This window comes from Palaemon carinicauda, chromosome 6 (assembly GCF_036898095.1).
Source record: "Palaemon carinicauda isolate YSFRI2023 chromosome 6, ASM3689809v2, whole genome shotgun sequence".
NCBI lineage: Eukaryota > Metazoa > Arthropoda > Malacostraca > Decapoda > Palaemonidae > Palaemon > Palaemon carinicauda.
The window spans coordinates 15,248,830-15,271,753 of NC_090730.1; the positions used below are offsets into that span (position 1 = coordinate 15,248,830).

Here is a 22,924-nt window from a genome sequence, read left to right on the forward strand (position 1 = left end):
CTCTCAACAGACCCAGCAGTGGTTCTTTTAGATGCCTTTCTACTAGATTAGTCTCATCTAGATCTATATGCATTCCCTCCGTTCTAGTTTGTCAACAAGGTACTGCAGAAGTTCGCCTCTCACGTTGGGACAAAGTTGACACTAGTTGCTTCCCTCTGGCCCGCGAGAGAATAACTTACCGAGGTACTTCGATGGCTAGTAGACGTTCCCAGAACTCTTCCCCTAAGGGTGGACCTGCTACGTCTGCCACGTGTAAGAAGGTACTCCAAGGCCTCCACGCTCTTCGTCTCACTGCCTTCAGAGTATCGAAAGACTCTCGAGAACTAGAGGTTTTTCGAAGGAGGCAACCAGAGCGATTGTTAGAGCAAGGAGAACATCCACCCTTAGAGTCTACCAATCGAAGTGGGGAATCTTCCTAAACTGGTGCAAGTCAGTATCCGTATCCTCGACCAGTACCTTTGTAACTCAAATAGCTGACTTCCTCTTATATCTGAGAAAAGAGCGATCTCTTTCAGCTCCCACTTTCAAGGGTTACAGAAGCATGTTGGCATCAGTCTTCCGTCACAGAGGCTTAGATCTTTTTAACAATAAAGATCTACAGGACCTCCTTAAGTCTTTTGAGACCACGAAGGAGCGTCGTTTGGTTACACCTGGTTGGAATTTAGACGTGGTTCTAAGATTCCTTATGTTAGACAGGTTCGAACCACTTCAATCAGCCTCCCTGAAAGATCTCACCTTTAAGACTCTTTTCCTGATACTGTATGCTTTACCAGCTAAAAGAGTCAGTGAGATTCATGCCTTCAGCAAGAACATTGGATTTTCATCCGAAACGGCTACATGTTCTACATCTTGGTTTTCTAGCCAAACACGAGCTGCCTTCTCGGCCTTGACCAATATCGTTCGTTATTCCAAACTTATCGATATGGTTGGAAAGGAACTAGAAAGAGTATCCTGTCCTGTAGAGCTCTTAAGTTCTATTTTTAAAAACCTTTATGAGGCCCGTCTGAATCTTTATGGTGTTCAGTTAAGAATTCATCTTTGCCTATGTCAGAGAATTCTTTATCCTTTTATTTTCAGACTGTTAATACGAGAAGCTCATTCCCTTCTGAATGAGGAAGACCAAGCTTGGCTGAAGGTAAGGACACACGAAGTTAGAGCTATCACAACTTCCGTGACCTTTTAATAAAATAGATCTCTGCAAAATATTTTCGACGCAACCTTTTGGAAAAGCTAATCAGTGTTCGCGTCTTTTATCTTAAGAATGTCCAGTCTCTTTACGAGAACTGCTACACTCTGGGACCATTCGTAGCAACGAGTGCAGTAGTGGTGGGGGCTCCACCACTACAATTCCCTAATTCCAGAACCTTTTTAATCTTTCTCTTGAAATATTTCTGGGTTGTCCGGTAGGCTAAGAAGCCTTCCGCATCCTGGTTGATTTGGCGGGTGGTCAAATTCTTTCTTGAGAAGCGCCTAGATTAGAGGTTGTGATGAGGTCCTTTAGTATGGGTTGCAGCCCTTAATACTTCAGCACCTAAGAGTCGCTCAGCATCCTAAGAGGATCGCTAGGCTCAGTAAGGAAGACGTACTTAAAAAGGCAGAGTAATGGTTCAAGTCGACTTCCTTACCAGGTACTTATTTATTTTATGTTTGTTATTTTGAATAACGGCTAAAATAAGATACGGGATACTTAGCTTCTTTGTTAACATGTATGCTGGTCTCCACCCACCACCCTGGGTGTGAATCAGCTACATGATCATCGGGTAAGATTAATATTGAAAAATGTTATTTTCATTAGTAAAATAAATTTTTGAATATACTTACCCGATGATCATGAATTTAAGGACCCGCCCTTCCTCCCCATAGAGAACCAGTGGACCGAGGAGAAAATTGAGTTCTTGTTGACAAGAAGTACTTGAGTACCTGCTCACAGATGGCGCTGTTGTGTACACCCCCACCTGTATAGCGATCGCTGGCGTATCCCGACCGTAGATTTCTGTCGGGCAACAGAGTTGACAGCTACATGATCATCGGGTAAGTATATTCAAAAATTTATTTTACTAATGAAAATAAAATTTTTACCTACATTCTCGCTTCCTTTTTCTATTTTGTCAACCTCTTAACTTTCATGCATTTCAGTGTAACTCTAGGGGTTTCCCCCAGTTGTGATTGGGCACTGAATGGCTTGACAGGCCCCAGTGCTGAGCTACTGTATGTAACTCATAAAACCAATTAAAGGTTAGATTTAACTGCATGTTATTTACAAAAATATCCTGTCAGGAAATCAACGTGCTCAGTACGCATAGCAGTTTCTTTCATATGATATTTTTTTTTTCTTTCAGTGAAATTCGAGAGTGTTTGAAGTTGGACCCAGACCATAAAAATTGCTTCACATTCTACAAAAAGATTAAAAAAATCAATAAGCTCCTCACTAATGCACAGGATTATGTTAACAATAAGGAGTATGAAGAGTGTGTTAGCTCAGCAAATAAGGTAAGATTCTGCATTTTTTTTGTTTTTGTATTGTAATGAGAGACATGTTTTATGCTGATTTAGAGAAATTTGAATTTTTATAACAATACATATGGTAATGGGTATTTTTTTATCTGAGAATTTATATTTTCTGAGTGAATTTTTTTCGCCTTTTTTTAACATTAAACATTTTGCTTAGCTCTTTCTTTCGACATTGAGAGGCCCCCCTTAATAAGTATTGGTTATTTATTGTATAAAAATGTTAGAAATATTAGGAAAAGCCTAGAAGCCAAGGCAAATGAAAAATATGTTGATGATGGGTTGATGAGTTTTTCTTCGTGGGTGAGGTTTTCAGCGGAAAATATGATCCTGAAACTGTGGGTATACAAACTTGAGTCCTTTGAATTAAATTTCCAATCTCAACCCCCCCCCTCCCTCCTTATTGCCTTATTTTTCCTTATTTTTTGTTTGGGTTCCTCCAGGTCCCTCAGTGTGAGGCACCTCGTATATCCACCAGAGAGTTGCTAATGCATCTTCCGGTGTATTTTGCATCTTCCAGTCTTGAATGGTCTGAGATGCATCTTAGGTATTTATCGAGCTTATTCTTAAACACATCTACGCTCACTCCTGATATGTTTCTTAGATTAGCTGGCAGCACATTAAATAGTCGCTGCATTATCGATGCTGGTGCGTAGTGGATTAATGTCCTGTGCGCCTTCCTTAGTCTTCCTGGTATATTTTTTGGCTCTATTAATCTACCTCGGCTTGCTCTTTCTGATATTTTAAGCTCCATGATGTTTTCAGTAATTCCTTCTATTTGCTTTCATGCTTGTATTATCATATAGTGTTCTCTTCTCCTTTCTAGACTGTATAGTTTTAAAATTTGCAGTCTTTCCTAGTAGTCAAGGTCCTTAACTTCTTCTATTCTAGCAGTATAGGACCTTTGTACACTCTCTATTTGTGCAATATCCTTTTGGTAGTGTGGGTACCATATCACATTGCAGTACTCGAGTGTACTACGTACATAAGTTTTGTAAAGCATAATCATGTGTTCAGCTTTTCTTGTTTTAAAGTGTCTGAATAACATTCCCATTTTTGCTTTACATTTAATCAACAGTGTTGCTATTTGGTCGTTGCATAACATATTCCTATTTAACATTACACCAAGGTCTTTAATTGCTTCCTTGTTTGTGATTGTCTCGTTATTAGGTCCTTTGTATGCATATACCATTCCTTCTCTGTTTCCATAATTCATTGATTCGAATTTATCGGAGTTAAATACCATCCTATTTATCTCCGCCCATTTATATATTTTGTTTAGATCTCTTTGTAGTGAGTTCCTATCTTCATCACAAGTAATTTCTCTACTTATTCTTGTGTCATCGGCGAAACTTCTCACTACAGAGTTTTCAACATCACAGTCTATGACTGAGATCATAATAACAAACAGCAGTGCAGCTAATACCGTACCTTGTGGCACGCCAGCTATTACCTGAGCTTCATCCGATTTCTCGTCATTTGCAACCACTATCTGTTTTCTGTTTTGCAGGAATTCTTTTACCCATTTTCCTATCTTTCCCACAATATTATGCTTTCTCATTTTTTTTCTAATATATTATGGTCTACCTTGTCAAAGGCTTTTGCAAAATCTAGATAGATCACATCTGTGGCTTTTTCATTTATCATATTTTTGTATATGTTTTCCTAGTGTGCTATCAGTTGAGTTTGTGTACTTTTTCCGGGCACAAAACCGTGTTGACCTGTATTAAACAAATAGGGCTAAAGACAAAAGTGGCTTCTGTGACAGATAGGTGGGCGGGGCTTCCCCCCTCACTCCACCTGTTTTTAACTGCCTTGTTAAAAATTTAATGGCTGTTTCAGCAGTGCTGAAGACATATCCCTATTTTAAAGAATTTTGGTTTTATAGGTAAGAAAGAAACAAATTAATTTTTAAAACTGTTATTCTTATTCTCTTAATGTCCAAAAGATTTCTTATTACTGCCCCTTCTCAAAACCTCTTTGAGGGGAGGGATGAAATCAATGTGATATAATCAATTTACAAGAAATCCTTTTTGCTGAAACCTTGATAAAGTTAAATGAATGCACTTTTACACTTTAATCACACTAAAACAGAGGTAGCCCTTATTTCACCCTCTATTTTGGTTGTAGTTGAACCTAAAAAGTTAAATTTTAACTGTTATAAGTGAACTTTATTCACAATCAAACTGTGAAAGCCTCTTTAGTAATTTTGACTTGTATTTCATATTGACCCACATATGAGCCTATTTAGAATACGGTTCATAGTGTCCTCAGTCATTCAAACCAAAATATCTGGTAAATAATTAAGAATAAGGAATAAGTACTATTACATGCCAACAATAAAATGGTACATGTTGAATTTAATTGAAGATTGTATACAGTATTCTGTATTTGTGAATACAGTATCAAAATTTTGTTCACTTTGATTCATAACTGAGTCTGAAGGATTATCTGCAATCATAATAAGATAGTTAGGTAATAAGACAGTGTAATAACTCAAAAAAAGGGATTTGAAGTAGTGAGGGTAACATTATTTGAAGGTGTGATTTGTTATTTTTTTTATAATATTTTGACAAAGTTTTGAGCTGACACTTATTTAAACATTGGGAACTAATTTCTTTTATGTGGTTTATCATGAAATCTTAGAATGAATAATTGAGATTTATGTGCCCTGGTTTTTTCTTCTTGAAGTTTACAAGATATATTTTCCATTGTGATTATTTTTTTTCTGAACCAGGTCCTTAAAGAAGAAAATAACATAGAAGAAGTGAAGTTTTTAGCATATGATAAAATTTGTCAATGCCAAACTCACCTTAGTCCAGCAGCAGCAATTGAGGCTTGCCAAAGTGCACTAGAAATCAAGGAAGAAGCACGATTATATTGTGATATGGCTGAAGCTCACATTGCAGATGAAATGTTTGATGAAGGTAAGGCATACCATTCTTGATGTGTGTTAGAATCTATCATTTCAAAGTTACCGCTAATTGTTAGGGACATTAGGTAATTCAGTATAGGTCATGAGGAGCCAATTAATACGGTTATATTTACAATAAAAAATTTTTAAACCATTTTACTATTTTTGAGATATTATAGAGAACTTTGAAAGGCAAATCCCATGTGAAAAACATGTAAAAATAATTCCTATTGAAAATGTTATTGTTGATGTTATTCACTGCAGTAATTTATAATTCAATCTGAACTTATAATCTAATGAATCTTTATTAATTATATGAAGGCTGAAAGTTCTTATATACTCTATGAATGATTAAACTGTACAGTAATATTTATTTATAATTAACAGAATTTTTATAATAAAAATTTTTTATTTCTTATTCTCTCCTGATGTTCCTATTGCTTTCATCTCCGGGAATTTGGGTATGTCGACATTACCCATTGAATATTGATAAATTACCTGTCTTTCCTCCCAATATACTGTATCTTGTAAAGCAATGAGACTAATGGTGTCTACAGACAATAATATTGCGCGCGTGTCATACTGACGTCTTCAGTCTCTTTAAGTTGAAAAATTCCTTATCCTTTTGATGGCACTAGTCAGTTGGGAGGAGGGTGGGCATGTTCATAAAAATAAGGTGGGTATGGAAATAAATTTCATTATTAGAGTTCTGTTATTTCTATGAACTTCCCATGGTGTTCATATTGCTGACTTTCACATTAGTGGTTGATGTGTAGCCAGTGAAGGAAAGTGATAGGGTATTTGGTTTCTAATAATCAATCAAATAATTACTTAGACATGTCTGTAGTCTAGGTTTTTGGGTACTCTAAACTTCAGATTGACATTAAGTATTGCATTATCACCCATTTACTCATTCATAAAACAAAAAACTGAATTAACATGGAACTATGTACACATATAATTAAAAAAAACAACAAATTAGATTTAAAAGGTGACTTGACTGCAACACCAAATCATAGATCTACCAAAGTAACTGATTATGTTCATAATATTATCGGACCACAACCCCTGCAACAACTATTGGCCTTAAAGCTCAATAATTGCGAGAGATTTTGAACAGCATTGAACTGCCTTTAAAACCCTTTCCAAAGAAAGATTTTTGCAAAAAATTTGAGATGTATCTGTACTTCCTCTATCATAAACACTAATTTTGAAATCTTTCATAAGACTTGAATCCAATTCTTATTGAAGTTTTGCCACCAAACAATAAGACTGAAGAACATTGCATTCTTCGACGGAGGGTATGTAATTATGACAATGAAAAACTTAGGTACAGTGCTTCTAATGTCCCTAGATTCATCCAAATAATAGTGAACAGTTCTTATCCAAGCAAAACTATCCCCTAAAATAACAACCACTTCCTTCTGTGATAAACCTTTGGTCTTAAATTGCTTTTTATGTTTGAAAGTAGGCTAAAGAAATTGAATCATCTTTTGATCATCAAAGTCAATTTTAAGATATTACAGTTCACTAATTTGTTTCCGGATGCCAAAGTTAAGATAAGTATTTTCCTAGGAAAACTGCAAAAGTTCCAAATGTGAATTCTATAGGTACTGTAACACTTAGAGCCAAATTCCAAAACATAATTTTAACTACTGAAAATCTTTCAATAGTAAACAACCGAATAAAAACCACTACAGTGACTGCTATGGACAAATTTAATCCTACATGCTCAAGCACAGAGATAAGTAAAATCAGTATAGATTTATACTCTTAATTCCTGAAATTAAAAGTTCCATAACTTGACCCAATCAAAATAATCATTCCATTGGTTTTTATGTACATTACTGTTTTTTTTTGACCTATGATAACCCAGAGGGCATTGAAAGTGGTGGATAGACCCTATTTGTTAAGAAATAGGTTGTGTTTTTTAGCTTTGCATGGTAAACCAACCCAAACACACACTCCAATAACAGAGGTCACAGAACTGTGAACCATTCCCTTTATAGCCAAAACGTAGCTATCAGCGCTGTCCAGCTTTACAGTATTTAGAGATCCAGAATTTGTTCATTACCTACCAAATCATGTCAATAGGTGGAAAGTTGTAAAGATCCAGATTTGGGGGAACAAAACAAGTCTTATCTTTTATGTTCAATGAGGCTGCAAACATGTGTTTAGTCGAACCCACCACATATTGTCATTCGTAGCAACCGTTCTTCTGGATACATTTGAATTTTTATGCTTATCTGATCTGCAAAGATGTATAATTTCCTTTCAATGAACTGAGGAAGAATTATCCCTTTTAGATTTGCCCAAATCAATAGTACTTCTTTTATCTGGTACTGGAATTGTTCTAATGTCCCCTCTTATATCCGGATGTATGTAGGGATGTCCGAGAAGACTGACACGCTCTTTACTACCACCACTGTTTATTGATCCTGAAGGGCCTTGAATATTGCTATACAAGTTCCTGGTAATTGAAATGAAAGTAATCCCCGTGACATGCATTTTTCCTACGTAAAAAAAAAAACCGAGGTTTCTTTCCATAGCTTTTTCCATTCCAATCAAGATTAACCCAACAACTTATCAGTTAAATGCTATTCTTTTCACTGGAATCAAGATTTTCTTGCTCGAAAATCTTGTACTAGTTCAGTTTGAGAAAAAAATTGAAGAAGCCTCATGTTGTGCTTATTGGACTAAAAGTAAGCATACTTTTATGCTTGGAATTTTAATGTGATCAGTAACCATGAAACATATTTTCAAAGAGGAACAGTGAAGCTTCACACTCATCTCTCAACTCTTAACTTGCACGAGACGCAAAGAGAATGTGGAACGTGATCTATCAAAAGCCATTCCCTTGGACAATCTACGTACCAATTGCTAACAAGTCTGAGAGAATACATCTTTAAAACGCTAATAAGAAATAAGGAACAAACAGAAACCCTGACAACCTGAAGTGCACATTCACCTAGAACCAAGTTGACTTGAGACTGAAGAAGACAATCAACATGCACAGCATGTTATTGTTGGCAAAGATAGTACACTACTTTACTAGAGACAAGTAGTAGTATATTGGAAGGAAAGAAATTGATAAATCTTAAACTTTTAAGGTGTAACAGCAACATAACCAGGCTTCCATAGGTAAAAGCAATTTGAACATCAGATGAAGTTCATAAAAATAATATATTTTTAATTTTTTATAGGTATTGAAAAATGTACTGATAAACTTTTTATGAGTAAATATTATAGTTTCTAACAGTATTGTGACTGATATTTACATTTCTTTTGCAGCCATTTCAGATTACCAGAAGGCTCTAAATGTAGATGAAAACTTACAGAGAGCCAAAGAAGGGCTTGAAAAAGCACAAAAGCTTAAAAAGCAAGCCAGTAAACGAGATTATTACAAGATATTAGGTGTAAAAAGAACAGCCAACAAAAGAGAAATTACTAAAGCATACAGGTAAGTTTATTACAAGGAAATGTATTTCTTCAATTGTTTTTTTTTATAAGAGCTGATTTTGTTATGCAAAGGTCAGCAAGAGAGAAGGAGAAAGTGAATAAGTAGATGGTTGGTAAAAGTAATATAGTTTGTAAGAAGTGCTTCTTGTAAGGATCAGTATTGGGTAATTAAACCCCACCATTTAAAGCAGTTAAATACATTGAAGTACAGTAAAGGTAGATGTCGCAAGAGATTTATTATATCAGGAGAAAGAACAGAGATATTGTGGTTTTTATAAGGATGTAATTAAAGCTATTGTGATCAACCAAGTATAATGTGAAAATTAGAAGGTAGTGTTGACAAACTCCCTGTAATTTCATAGTAAAGCATTGTAAAAATAGATTATTTTTCAAAGTAAATGGGATAATTCAGCTTAGGAAATGACCAATTCTTTTATTTTTTACCAAGGGAGAGTTAAGGATTCAGACATAGATTCTCAGTAAGAATAACCTCTGGTAATCTATGCTACTTTACTCTGCTCATAAATATAATTGAGGATTTAATCATTGATACAAGAATATCATTGTGGAATTATGGAAGTAGTGTCTGGCTATTATTGACCCATAAGCATGGAAGCTGTATTTTGTGCCTCAATTTTGGTAAGAAATAGCTGTGTGGTGGCATATCTGGTATCGTCCCTGACTGGTAATCTCCAGACTGGGGTTCGAGGCCTGCTCAAACTCGTTAGTTCCTTTGGTCGCTGCAGCCTCACCATCCCTGGTCCTAGCTTGGGTGGGGACATGGCTTTGGCTTTGATCATATGTATATTATGCTCAGTCTCTAGGGCATTATCCTACTTACTAGGGCAACGGTACTGTCCCTTGCCTCTGCCATTCATGAGTGGGCTTTAAACCTTTAAACAATAGACTGTATTCTAATGATAGAAACTTTTACAGTATTAATTTACATTTATTTTTGTGTTACAGATCACTTGCTCAGAAGTGGCATCCAGACCACTTTGATGGAGAAGAAAAGAAGAAGGCAGAAAAAATGTTTATTGATATAGCAGCAGCAAAAGAAGTGCTCACAGATGATGGTAAGTAGATGGTCATTCTGGAGTAGGGTAATTAGTTCATAATGTACTGTACAGGTATTTGAGAACAGAATTTTGTCGTGCTCTGTGCAAAAGCTCAATCTCTAAGCTCCGCATATTTTTTTAATATCCTCTATCATTTATTGACAAAGGATAAACAGAATTTTTTGGTGTTATTTTACTGTGTTCTGTTCATAGTTACATTTTGAAATTTTTCCAAAAGATCATTGGAAGGTCAAAAGGCAGTTACTGTAGCTGCCAAAGTGCTCATTGAATTTTAAGGGGTGAAATCATGGGTCTTGGTCAACGTTCCAGTATAATAGAGAAGCAAGGGTGGTCAATAATTTTAGTCTTCTGGAAGCGTTTTAAACATTATAGATGCATTCTGAGCAACGATATTTTTTTGTAATTTTAGTCTTCTGGAAGCGTTTTAATCATTATAGATGCATTCTGAGCAATGATCTTTTTGTAATTTTAATCTTCTGGAAGCGTTTTAAACATTATAGATGCATTCTGAGCAACGATCTTTTTGTAATTTTAGTCTTCTGGAAGCGTTTTAAACATAGATGCATTCTGAGCAACGATCTTTTTGTAATTTTAGTCTTCTGGAAGCGTTTTAAACATTATAGATGCATTCTGAGCAAAGATCTTTCTGTAATTTTAGTCTTCTGGAAGCGTTTTGTATGTTATAGATGCATTCTGAGCACTTATCCTTCTGTAATTTTAGTCTTTTTAATGTCATCTTCAATTTTGTAAATTTTTTTCTTTGCCTTTCAATAAAAATTTAGAAATAATCTAGGGTCTTATAGTAAAGAAACACAACATATGAAACTTGCTGAAGATAAATTTTGTAATAGATACTTGTTAAAATGCGAAATAATTATTTGGAACCAACCACTGTTGTCAGTGAGCCTTGAGAAATGCACTGTAGGGATAACTTGAAGGTCTTTGCTGTGTCATTTCAGTGCTTAACCTGCACTTGTTTTTATCCTTCAACCTCCTTTCTGGCTTCCTTTCTTCCACTTTGAAGTTCAACAGCATAAGTTTACTTCATACTGCAACTGCAGGGGTTTTCCCCAGATGCACATGAGTGCTGAATGGCCTCCTATGCCCTAGTGCCAGGTCTTAAGGCCAAAATTCATACTTCCAATGTAATCTAACCACAATGCTTGTATTTTGGGAATAATGTTACAACTTTATTATCTATAAACATCCTTAAATACATGTTTTCAATATTAATCTTACCCGATGATCATGTAGCTGTCAACTCTGTTGCCCGACAGAAATCTACGGTCGGGATACGCCAGCGATCGCTATACAGGGGGGGGTGTACACAACAGCGCCATCTGTGAGCAGGTACTCAAGTACTTCTTGTCAACAAGAACTCAATTTTTCCTTTGTCGTGCCTCCGGCTAGACCTACTTGGATACGCTGTTGATTCTGGAGTTATTGTTCACGATTTGGTGATGTATTTGCTCTAGAGTTTAGCCTTCGCTATTCAGGAAGCTTTATCATTAGCTTAGCAAGCTTTTGGAATTAATTTGATTTAATTATGGTGACGAAGAGAGTATGGACTCTCTTTCACTTTTAAATGGCCGACCCTTCCCTTAGACGGAAGTGTTGGTGTCGAAGAGAGTATAGACTCTCTTTCACTTTTAAGAATTTATGCTATTTTAATTTTAATGTTTTTGAAAGAATTTCTTTGATAGTCTCGTACTTTTTCAAAGTTGAACTAACGTTTTGTTTAGTCTCCGCAGTTGTTGACGTTCAGAACGTTCAACTTGCGCTCTATCGTTACGATAGAGAGAGAGTTTTTCACGGTTTCACGTTGCAGTAAGAGTAAACCGATTCTAGCGTTTCGTTCATTCTTTCTTAGCTTAAATGGTTGTAATTCTAATAAAAGAACTTTTTATTTGGGAAACCTTTCAGTTTTTTTCCTTTAACAAATAATATTTTTTAACGATATATATAATTGGGCTCATCTCTCAGGTTCTAAGTCAAGAGAGAGAGAGAGAGAGAGAGATAGAGACGGAGGGAGAGAGAGGAGGATAAACGTTTCGTTCAAGCGGGTAACGTTGTTCTCGTTTTTTTTTTTGCTCTTCTCCCTAGTCGATATAGGGGTAGAAGGTAAAACGTTTCTAGAGTTTTATTCTTGTTCCCAGGCTTTATGCGGTGAGAGATTTTAAACGTAGTTTATTTGATCTAGTGTTTAGTCTCTTTTCCAGCCACTGAATTCTTTATCTTTCATTATGTTTTTCTGTTACATTGTAATACTGTTTTCGCAATTACTACCTTTTAATGAAGGATAGGATTGCGTGTTTCAGGTACAAACCACTTAATGTTTCGAGTTCAGTGAAATAAGTGCAAACAGAAAATCAAAAGTGATAAAGTGATATGCGCAAAGTGTTACAGTGTTGCGTTCGAGGGTTCGTCTGTTCGTGCCAGTTGTTCACCTAGTCCGATACCTCTTAGAAGCTCCCAAGCCCAGGGGAGAAGTAATGTCGAAGGACTTATGCGTTCCTCAGGCCTTGATCGACGAACAGACGTTTCCCTCCGTGGTTTCGGGTGTATCTACACACGTTGCCGACGTGATCACCCCACCCACACAAAGACGAGAGAGCCCATTTATTCCTCGTCTGCGGAAGAGTTTTCTCGCAGAAACCATGGATCAATCTTGCAGCTTTTAAGTGCAAGTCGGTCCCTTCCGCGCAAGTCCAACGGCCTAGGTGTAGCCACTGGGTCAGTTCGGACTCGCTGCAGTACGACAACTGCACACCTCCTAAGAGAGGTTAGGTGGTACCGCAACAGGCAGTAACTCCGTCTGTTGCCGCACCAGCTGTTTTAGACCCTCAGTCACAACGGACAGTAGCTCCGTTTGTTGTTGTCTTTCATAGACCCTAGTGGTCCATGCTGCAGACTATACAGTCTCAGCTTGCTCCTTCATACAGGAGTATCATGCTGGAAGGTTGACAATGCAGCCTGTTAACCTACAACCTGCCGAGGTTGTGCGCTCAGCAGATACTGCGGCTGCCTGCTCCCACCCTCCACCTGTGAGAGCTCCACCACCGATGCGCAGTCCACCCTGCCAGACGCATGTTCTTGCTGCACCATCTGCTAACATGCGTGAGCTACCGCATCAGCAGTGGGAAGGTTCTGTAGAGCTGCCGGGTTCCAGCACTATGCGGCATTCTCCGCAGCCCATGCAGCATGCTCTGCATACCTTACAGCATGCTCTGCATACCTTACAGCATGCTCTGCATACCTTACAGCATGCTCTGCATACCTTACAGCATGCTCTGCATACCTTACAGCATGCTCTGCATACCTTACAGCATGCTCTGCATACCTTACAGCATGCTCTGCATACCTTACAGCATGCTCTGCATACCTTACAGCATGCTCTGCATACCTTACAGCATGCTCTGCATACCATACCGCATGCTCCTCAACCCACCGCAGCCTCACCCATGCACAGTCAACCCTGCCAGATGTATGATGACTCCCACACACAGAGCACTCCGTTGCCGTGCGGGAGCTACCACAAGCTGCCGTGTTTTGACACGGTGTGTCAGCCTCCGCAACACACTGTGGTTACCGCCACTCGCCAGCAGCAAACTAGTCAGGCAGGAGTTGAGGCTTCCCCACACATCTTTGGTTGTTGCCAACTCACAAACTGTCATGCAGTTACATGACGTTGCCTTCTGGTCTGCTACTTATACACCAGTGCTGTATGTCCTCACGCTCCTGTTGTGGTTGACAGTTCAGTTTTTGACAGTTCACAGACTGTCAAGCAGTTTCATAACGTTGCCTTCTGGTCTGCTGCTTTTGCACCAGTGAAACCCTCACTGAGAGAACTTAGCTTTTCTCGGATATGGTTCCTGTAGATGAGAAAGTGCTGTTCTCCCTCCTTCTGATATTCCCTTGAGGACTCTGTCATTTGGAGAGGAGCCTTAAGCTGCTTAGCCTCCTATGGACTTTTATTTAAGCATAACATGCTTCCAGGGAGGGTAAATGGTTCCGCTTCAGTCGCTAACCCCGTCTGTTGCCACAACTGCTCCCATAGACCTTGAGCTTTGTTGCAAGACATGCAGTCCAAGCTTAGTCCTTGATAGAGGATTTTTTTTTACGGAGTCAGTGTGTCACTGGGAAGACGTTCAACAACCAGCAGAGGTGACTTGTTGTGACGCAGTGCGGCAACCTCAGCAACCCGATAAGGAGTTGTCTGTACTACCCAGACAGTCTAGACAGTTTCGGGTTGTCGCTGTACTTCCTCGCTTCCCCATGGTTGACAGTTCACAGACTGTGCAGCAGTACCATGATCTTGTGTCCGGCTCCGTCAGACGACTGGCTTTTAAGAGCTCCCACAAGTCGTCGCTGTCTGGAGAATCTCAGATGGACTATGGATCTGACCAAGGAACTGGGCCTCCTGGTCAATTTAGAGAAGTCCCAGCTCGTCCCATCCCAGACCATTGTCTACCTGGGTATGGAGATTCAGAGTCGAGCTTTTCGGGCTTTTCCGTCGGCCCCAAGGATCAACCAAGCCCTAGAATGCATCCAGAGCATGCTGAGAAGGAACCGATGCTCAGTCAGGCAGTGGATGAGTCTAACAGGGACACTTTCATCGCTGGCCCTGTTCATCGAGTTAGGGAGACTCCACCTCCGCCCCCTTCAGTATCATCTAGCTGCTCACTGGATAAAGGACATGACGCTAGAGACGGTCTCAGTTCCTGTTTCCGAAGAGATGAGGTCTACTCTAACGTGGTGGAAGAACAGCTTTCTTCTCAAGGAAGGTCTACCTTTGGCTGTTCAGAAACCCGACCGCCGTCTCTTCTCGGACGCATCAGACACGGGCTGGGGTGCGACATTGGACGGACAGGAATGCTCGGGAACATGGAATCAGGAGCAAAGGACACTTCACATCAATTGCAAGGAGTTGTTGGCGGTTCATCTGGCCTTGATAAACTTCAAGTCCCTCCAGCTAAACAAGGTGGTGGAGGTGGACTCCGACAACACCACAGCCTTGGCTTACATCTCCAAGCAGGGAGGGACTCATTCGAGGAAGTTGTTCTAGATCGCAAGGGACCTCCTCATCTGGTCAAAAGATCACGCTGGTAACGAGGTTCATTCAGGGCGATATGAATGTCATGGCAGATCGCCTCAGCCGGAAGGGTCAGGTCATCCCCACAGAGTGGACCCTTCACAAGAATGTTTGCAGCAGACTTTGGGCCCTGTGGGGTCAGCCAACCATAGATCTGTTCGCTACCTCGATGACCTAGAGGCTCCCGTTGTATTGTTCTCCGATTCCAGACCCAGCAGCAGTTCACGTGGATGCTTTTCTGCTGGATTGGTCCCATCTCGACCTGTATGCATTCCCGCCGTTCAAGATTGTCAACAGGGTACTTCAGAAGTTCGCCTCTCACAAAGGGACACGGCTGACGTTGGTTGGCTCCCCTCTGGCCCGCGAGAGAATGGTTCACAGAGGTACTGCAATGGCTGGTCGACATTCCCAGGACTCTTCCTCTAGGAGTGGACCTTCTACGTCAACCTCACGTAAAGAAGGTACACCCAAACCTCCACGCTCTTCGTCTGACTGCCTTCAGACTATCGAAAGACTCTCAAGAGCTAGAGGCTTTTCGAAGGAGGCAGCCAGAGCGATTGCCAGAGCAAGGAGGACATCCACTCTCAGAGTCTATCAGTCTAAATGGGAAGTCTTCCGAAGCTGGTGCAAGGCCAATGCAGTTTCCTCAACCAGTACCACTGTAACCCAGATTGCTGACTTCCTGTTACATCTAAGGAACGTAAGATCCCTTTCAGCTCCTACGATCAAGGGTTACAGAAGTATGTTGGCAGCGGTTTTCCGCCACAGAGGCTTGGATCTTTCCACCAACAAAGATCTACAGGACCTCCTTAGGTCTTTTGAGACCTCAAAGGAACGTCGGTTGTCCACTCCAGGCTGGAATCTAGACGTGGTCCTAAGGTTCCTTATGTCATCAAGATTTGAACCTCTCCAATCAGCCTCTTTTAAGGACCTCACATTAAAAACTCTTTTCCTCGTGTGCTTGGCAACAGCTAAAAGAGTAAGTGAGATCCACGCCTTCAGCAGGAACATAGTTTTCACATCTGAAACGGCTACATGTTCCTTGCAGCTCGGTTTTTTGCTAAAAACGAGCTTCCTTCACGTCCTTGGCCTAAGTCGTTGGAGATCCCAAGCCTGTCCAACTTGGTGGGGAACGAACTGGAGAGAGTACTTTGCCCAGTTAGAGCTCTTAGGTACTATCTAAAAAGGTCAAAACCTTTACGAGGACAATCAGAAGCCTTATGGTGTGCTATCAAGAAGCCTTCTCTTCCAATGTCTAAGAACTCAGTTTCTTACTACATCAAGCTTCTGATTAGGGAAGCACATTCTCATCTGAAGGAAGAAGACCTTGCTTTGCTGAAGGTAAGGACACATGAAGTGAGAGCTGTGGCTACTTCAGTGGCCTTCAAACAGAACCGTTCTCTGCAGAGTGTTATGGATGCAACCTATTGGAGAAGCAAGTCAGTGTTCGCATCATTCTATCTCAAAGATGTCCAGTATCTTTACGAGAACTGCTACACCCTGGGACCATTCGTAGCAGCGAGTGCAGTAGTAGGTGAGGGCTCAGCCACTACATTCCCATAATCCCATAACCTTTTTAACCTTTCTCTTGAATACTTTTTATGGGTTGTACGGTCGGCTAAGAAGCCTTCCGCATCCTTGTTGATTTGGCGGGTGGTCAATTCTTTCTTGAGAAGCGCCGAGGTTAGAGGTTGTGATGAGGTCCTTTAGTATGGGTTGCAGCCCTTTATACTTCAGCACCTAAGAGTCGTTCAGCATCCTAAGAGGACCGCTACGCTCAGTAAGGAAGACGTACTTAATAAAGGCAGAGTAATGGTTCAAGACTTCTTCCTTACCAGGTACTTATTTATTTTATGTTATTTTTGAATAACTAATAAAATGAAATACGGGATACTTAGCTTCTTTGTTAACATGTATGCTGGTCTCCACCCACCACCCTGGGTGTGAATCAGCTACATGATCATCGGGTAAGATTAATATTGAAAAATGTTATTTTCATTAGTAAAATAAATTTTTGAATATACTTACCCGATGATCATGAATTTAAGGACCCGCCCTTCCTCCCCATAGAGAACCAGTGGACCGAGGAGAAAATTGAGTTCTTGTTGACAAGAAGTACTTGAGTACCTGCTCACAGATGGCGCTGTTGTGTACACCCCCACCTGTATAGCGATCGCTGGCGTATCCCGACCGTAGATTTCTGTCGGGCAACAGAGTTGACAGCTACATGATCATCGGGTAAGTATATTCAAAAATTTATTTTACTAATGAAAATAACATGTTTCAAATTAGATTCGTATGTAACTTCTCCCGATAAACAAATAACGTGTTGGTATAAAATCACTCCTATCCCAACCCTAATCCATTGGAGTCTTAGATGAAGTACAATGAATTCAGAGACTGCCACCACCTCTGTGCTGTTTGGGAAAGGTCTTTCCATTAATTTGTAACTTTCATCATTGATAACTTGAGCCTTAAATAGTACATTGGTAAAATTTTCATGATCAGGCTACATATCCTCTACACTTTTTGAGATCACTAATATTTTTTTTTTGCTTCCTGTTTATACTATTCCACCTTCATTTAGTTCCAATTGATCAAAATTTTTCTATATCAATTGACTGTCCTCTACTGACTATGAAACTGGTAGATAATTCTTTTACCTATTATTACCTTTTGTCCAACACTTTCATAAAAATATGGTGCTGTCTGAACTCTCAACTACACAGCTAAGCGCTATCTATATAATGCCGACTTGATTTAGTGGGTCAATCTAATGTGCATGTAAGAATTATCAAGGTGAACTCCATTTATTTTGTAGCTGACCCATTGAGGTAACAGAATTCTTTAGCATTACTGAAATATGTTATACAGAGATATATTTTTCTCAACCCCTTTTTTCCTGTTTACACATGACAGTTCCTGTGTTCGTCTTTGGTGGATCATCTTACATGTCTCTTTTATTCCCCAGTTTAGTCTTCCACTGTTATGTATTGTGTAGAAGTTAGTGCACATTCTATTAGCGCTCTCCCGGTCATATATTATGCTTTCTAACAGGGACCAGTCCTGTTCTTGAGTTCCTGTTTCCTTTGGAGCTGGGGTTCCTTACTCCCTTAGTTTTTAAAATCCATATGTTGTTTTTGTGATATTAGTAGCTCATTGCCCTTCCTCTCAAGTTGCTATTCAGGCTATGTTAAAGCAATAGCTGTCATGAAACATGTAGTTTTTTATTACATTCTCATTAGATTAACTAAGATTGCTAATCTTCAGATCCAATTATTCTTTTGTAGCTGGATCAGTCTAAACAAAAAGTAATTCCTTTAACCACCAGAACCCTAAGTGACCTACAGCCCAGGCTTACAGTGTCATGAAGTGTGATAAATTTTGCAAAATACATGAAATAGGCTATGATTTTAATTTTCTTTATTATAATCATTCCTTTTCTTTTAACTACATTTCTTTCTCTACAAATAGTATTGTATATTCAATATAATTTCTTAAGGTTACTATCTGATGTTTTGTCAATAAACAGCCTGTTCGGCTTTGTTCCAATAGTAATGGGTAATGTAATTCTTGAAAATCCCTTGCATTGTAACCTGTATTCTTTACTGTTTTTTCACTCCTGATGCAGCAGAAAATATGCGAGGAAATTTTTGAGTAAATTATTTACAGACATTTGCATAGAAATATGTAGAGGAATGTTTACTACTGTTGCTGAAATTTGATTTGCAATTCAAAATGTATTCATAGTTTCATGTTCTACGAAAACAACACTACTTTCTTTCCAGAAATGCGAGCCAAGTTTGATAATGGGGAAGATCCTCTGGACCCTGAGCAACAGCAGGGAGGACCTGGTGGATATCCTTTCAATCCCTTCCAACACTTTCATTTTCATCAAGGAGGATTCCCTGGAGGCGGTTTCTCTGGAGGAGGTTTTAAGTTTCAATTTAATTGATATAAGTATTGATTTTTGTGTGGTTTGTATATCTGTAAAGTATTTATTTTAGGGTTTGTAAAGATATGACATGTTATGATAATTATGTTTGAAAATGAATGATGCAAAGTTTCATCAAGGGTAGGTCATTGTCACTAGAAAGAAGACAGTTTTCATGATGCATTTGCCAAGCTTTATAACACTTGATTCATCATCCCCAGGAGAAGAAAGTCTTGGACTTCTTTCCTTCATTCATAGGGACCTCATTGCCTTAATTATATTTCCTTACGAAGGACTCGCATGTACAGTATCATCATAGAAAAGACTTTTTCTACCCTGCTGTATAGACTTTATCTTTTGATTCTCAAGAATCATTCAATAACTGTAGACTGAGCTGTGATTTCTTTTAAGAGTGGAATCCCACTTCATTTAAGGGTATATCTTGCAATACTTTCCTCATTAAATGGCACTGCCTTCCCTTGCATCAGCAACAAAGAATTATCTTGTATCTTTTTGTAATAAATCCATGGCAATTGTTTGTTTTGTATGGCATCCAAAATTCCCTGGAATTATTCAGCTTTCTAATGAAGTTGTTGTTTTTTTTCAAAGATTACATTTATTCCATCCAGAGATATTCAAGGGGAATCTCATTCATCATGTAAAATGATGTATACAATCAGAAATGCTGGATAATTTTACAACCATTTCAGTTGGTTGTATTATAATGATTTATTCAGGTTGCCTAGAAGGAAATTGTTTATTTCCAGTAGTGTGAAAGCTTCTTCACTGTAATGCAACTCATTCAAAGTTCTGTTGTATGAAGTATGTGATAGATAAATCACACAAAGTGAAAAGCCAGTTGTGTACTTTACCTAATGGCCTCCTCAAAAAGACACAATTGCAAACTTACATGTGGCAAGTCAGGCTTTAAGAATGCTAAACACTCACCAATGCTATCTCATGTTACTTGGGTAAACTTTCTAGTATGAGTTCCATTTTCAGCCCCTCTATTCACTGCTGATGGACTAAAATTATCCTTTGTATGTCTTTGGTGTAAGAATTCTTGCCAGAGTAGATAAATAAGTCATGACAAGTACAGTAATTTGAGAAATTATTGTAGCTCCAACAATGAGATAAACTGCATAAATTTTGAAATGGTAAGGTTTGATCCTATTCTTTCTCATCCTTTAGTTTTTATTATTAAGAACTGAGACTCTTGTCACTGCCTATGGTTGGCTCTTAGGTTTCATAGTGTTGTCTGATGTTTGAGGAAATGTAATTGAATGATTGTGGCAATAATTAATATTTCCTCTTCCGTTATCAGTGCTTTTATAGTTTCTTGGTGGTGAAATTTTCTTTTGAGCTTTATATCAGTGTTTATAATATCTAGTGGTCTATCTCTTAAGGGTTCATTCAAGCTTAAATGTTTGTATATAATGTGGTTTACGAAGATTGAAAATGTTTGTTGATCCCTCTTTATTTTTTCCTTCTAGATATTTGAGTTGTCATCTTTGTTGCATATTTACATTTGTTATCCCTCTAATGTAACGTTTTCTGATAACATTTCAAACTCATGGTGCCCATGAAGCTGTAATTCTTTGAAAGATTAATCCTTTCCATCCATATTACATGGTAGAAATTTGGCAATATTTAAATATGGTTATTGTAGTGTGATGGCTATTTATATTTTTCTCCGTATTACTTCTGTTTGTAATTACATGTCTGTCCTCGTTGATTATTGTTGCTATGTCATTGATACTAAATGAATCTGAATCTTTGAAGTTCAGGTTCTTAAGGGGGAGGTAAAAAGTACATAAAAAAATCGCTTTTCCTATGACGTTAACTTTTAAATGGTAATTTGGAAAGTATGTGTATGGAATATTTTTTCTTCTGGCAAGTTATTTTGGTTTTTCAGGATGTAGCATCCTCTTTAGTTGTACTGTACTGAATTATCTCATACTTGGCAATTTCTATGTTTTCCTTATATCAACTGTAAAATGTTCTTGATAGTATTTTGGTCTTGTTTATGCATAACCTGGGGTAGCTTGGCTTGCTATTTGAACAATCCTTACCACAAGAAATTAAAACTTTGAAGTATGTATCACAAAATTACTGTAAGGTGATAACAGGGTAAAATGTATGAACTGAATTATTCAATTGGTGTCTGTCATCTATTATAGATCATTTTTTTTATACGGTACTTGTTTGCATTTTCGTGTAATGAGTTGCATTATTGAAAAGTAAGCAATACATACATTTTACCATTGGCATTTTCTATTTTGCATACATATATCTTGTATGTATATACAGTCTGTTTTATACTGTACTTTAAAAGGATCTATATGATTTTTTTCTTGTTAATTATAGATACACAATGTTAGACATAATTCCTTCAAATTTTTGTGCGTGCAAGCTGTGATCCAAGTTGTTTTTGAGAATTCAAGAGGTGTCTTTTTTCACAATTAACACTAGTTTCCACATTTTTTTTTTCTTTTACTAAATGACAGTAAATTGTTTCGTTATAAAAATAAAAATCATAATGTGTAAAACTATACGTCAAGGCAGCTGGTACTGTATTTCAAGATTAAAGAGCTGGGTAATCTTGAGCTGCCAAAAGGAAATCAAATAAGTTTCGACAATTCACATTTTATTGAACTTTTCCATTCAGGAGCCAAAGGCATCTTATGTAGTGCTCAGGCAAATTGTCTTTCATTTCATTTATAATGAGTGTAATAAAAGTATTTTCCAAAAGTGAAAATAACATTAACCACAGCTTTTTTTTTCTCAATGTTATGATTTTAGTGAATTACATAGTTTTAGGATGGCAAAATATTTTTTTTTATTCATGGAATAGTTCAAATCAGAACTTTGTATTACCCACATTGACCTTTTCAGCACATTTCTTTGTAAAATTTCATTTTCACAGTATTATGTTGAAAGGAAAACATTGGGAAAAACTTTCATGATCTGTCTTACCAACGTAAGTAAAGGCAATTGAAAAAGAAAAAAATATATCTGTAGAGGAATTACGACAAAAATCAAAAACCTCCATGCTTTGAAAATGAATGGTAGAAGAAAAAAAATCCTTTGGGTTAATGTGCTAGATGGTCTCCAAGAACTTTCCTGTAAAAGGCTAGAACAGGGAATCCAGTACTATACAACATAAAAACACAAATAAATGTTTGCCCCCCCCCCCTGTTCTAGGGCCAGCGTTTCAACATGCAAGATACGGACTTGGTGTGTATAAGGGAGTACCATGGGTTCAGGAACTATTGAACCCAGCACAGCCGCTCCAGTGCTGAAAATCATCAGATAACCGTTGACACGTCATCACATTTAACCAATACTAATACAGTACTAGATACAATGCTGCTAGTGTACCAATTCGCAACCAACTGTCAGTTAACAAGCTCTGTCAGTTGCAAAGTTCTACATGTACTGCTGAGTTAAATAGCAGAAATCAAGTTCTGTTTTAGCTATCCTCTATTCTTAGTGATAGTGTAATAGAGAGGTAAATTACAGTTCAAGATCACCTTTGATGTTTTTGTTTGTTTATACAATCTGATTACCTCCACCAACAAAGTTGGAAGGAGGTTATTTTTTTACTCCTTGTTTGCGAGTTTGTTTGTGAACAGCTTGGCCACAATTTTAATCGAAGAGTAATGAAACTTGCTGGGATTAATTGTTATGTAAAAAGCTGGAAATGATTCAATTTTGAAAGGTGAAGGTCACAGTCAAGCAAAATGTCCAATTCATGTAATTAGCCCTAAGTTTTGACATCTTTGTCACAGAGACTTCAAACTTGGTTCATATTTGAGTGTATAAAAATCCACGGAAATTATACGTTTAGGTCAAAGATCAAGGTCAAGCAAAAGGTCAAGAAATAAGCTGCCATGGCAGAGGTCTGTGCTCTACTGAGTGCCCCTCTAGTTTGATAT

At 38.1% G+C, this 22,924-nt stretch overlaps 1 protein-coding gene across 1 annotated transcript in view; it reads left to right on the plus strand.

The window, feature by feature from the left end:
- Positions 1-19,522, plus strand: part of P58IPK (dnaJ homolog subfamily C member P58IPK) — a 59,928-nt gene extending 40,406 nt beyond the window's left edge. The window contains exons 6-10 of the mRNA XM_068374997.1: positions 2,340-2,490; positions 5,246-5,435; positions 8,714-8,882; positions 9,848-9,957; positions 18,841-19,522. Of these exons, the coding sequence (XP_068231098.1) occupies positions 2,340-2,490; positions 5,246-5,435; positions 8,714-8,882; positions 9,848-9,957; positions 18,841-19,007 (787 nt within the window). The 3' untranslated portion in view covers positions 19,008-19,522. The remainder of the gene's footprint in view (positions 1-2,339; positions 2,491-5,245; positions 5,436-8,713; positions 8,883-9,847; positions 9,958-18,840) is intronic.
- Positions 19,523-22,924: the final 3,402 nt, after the last annotated feature.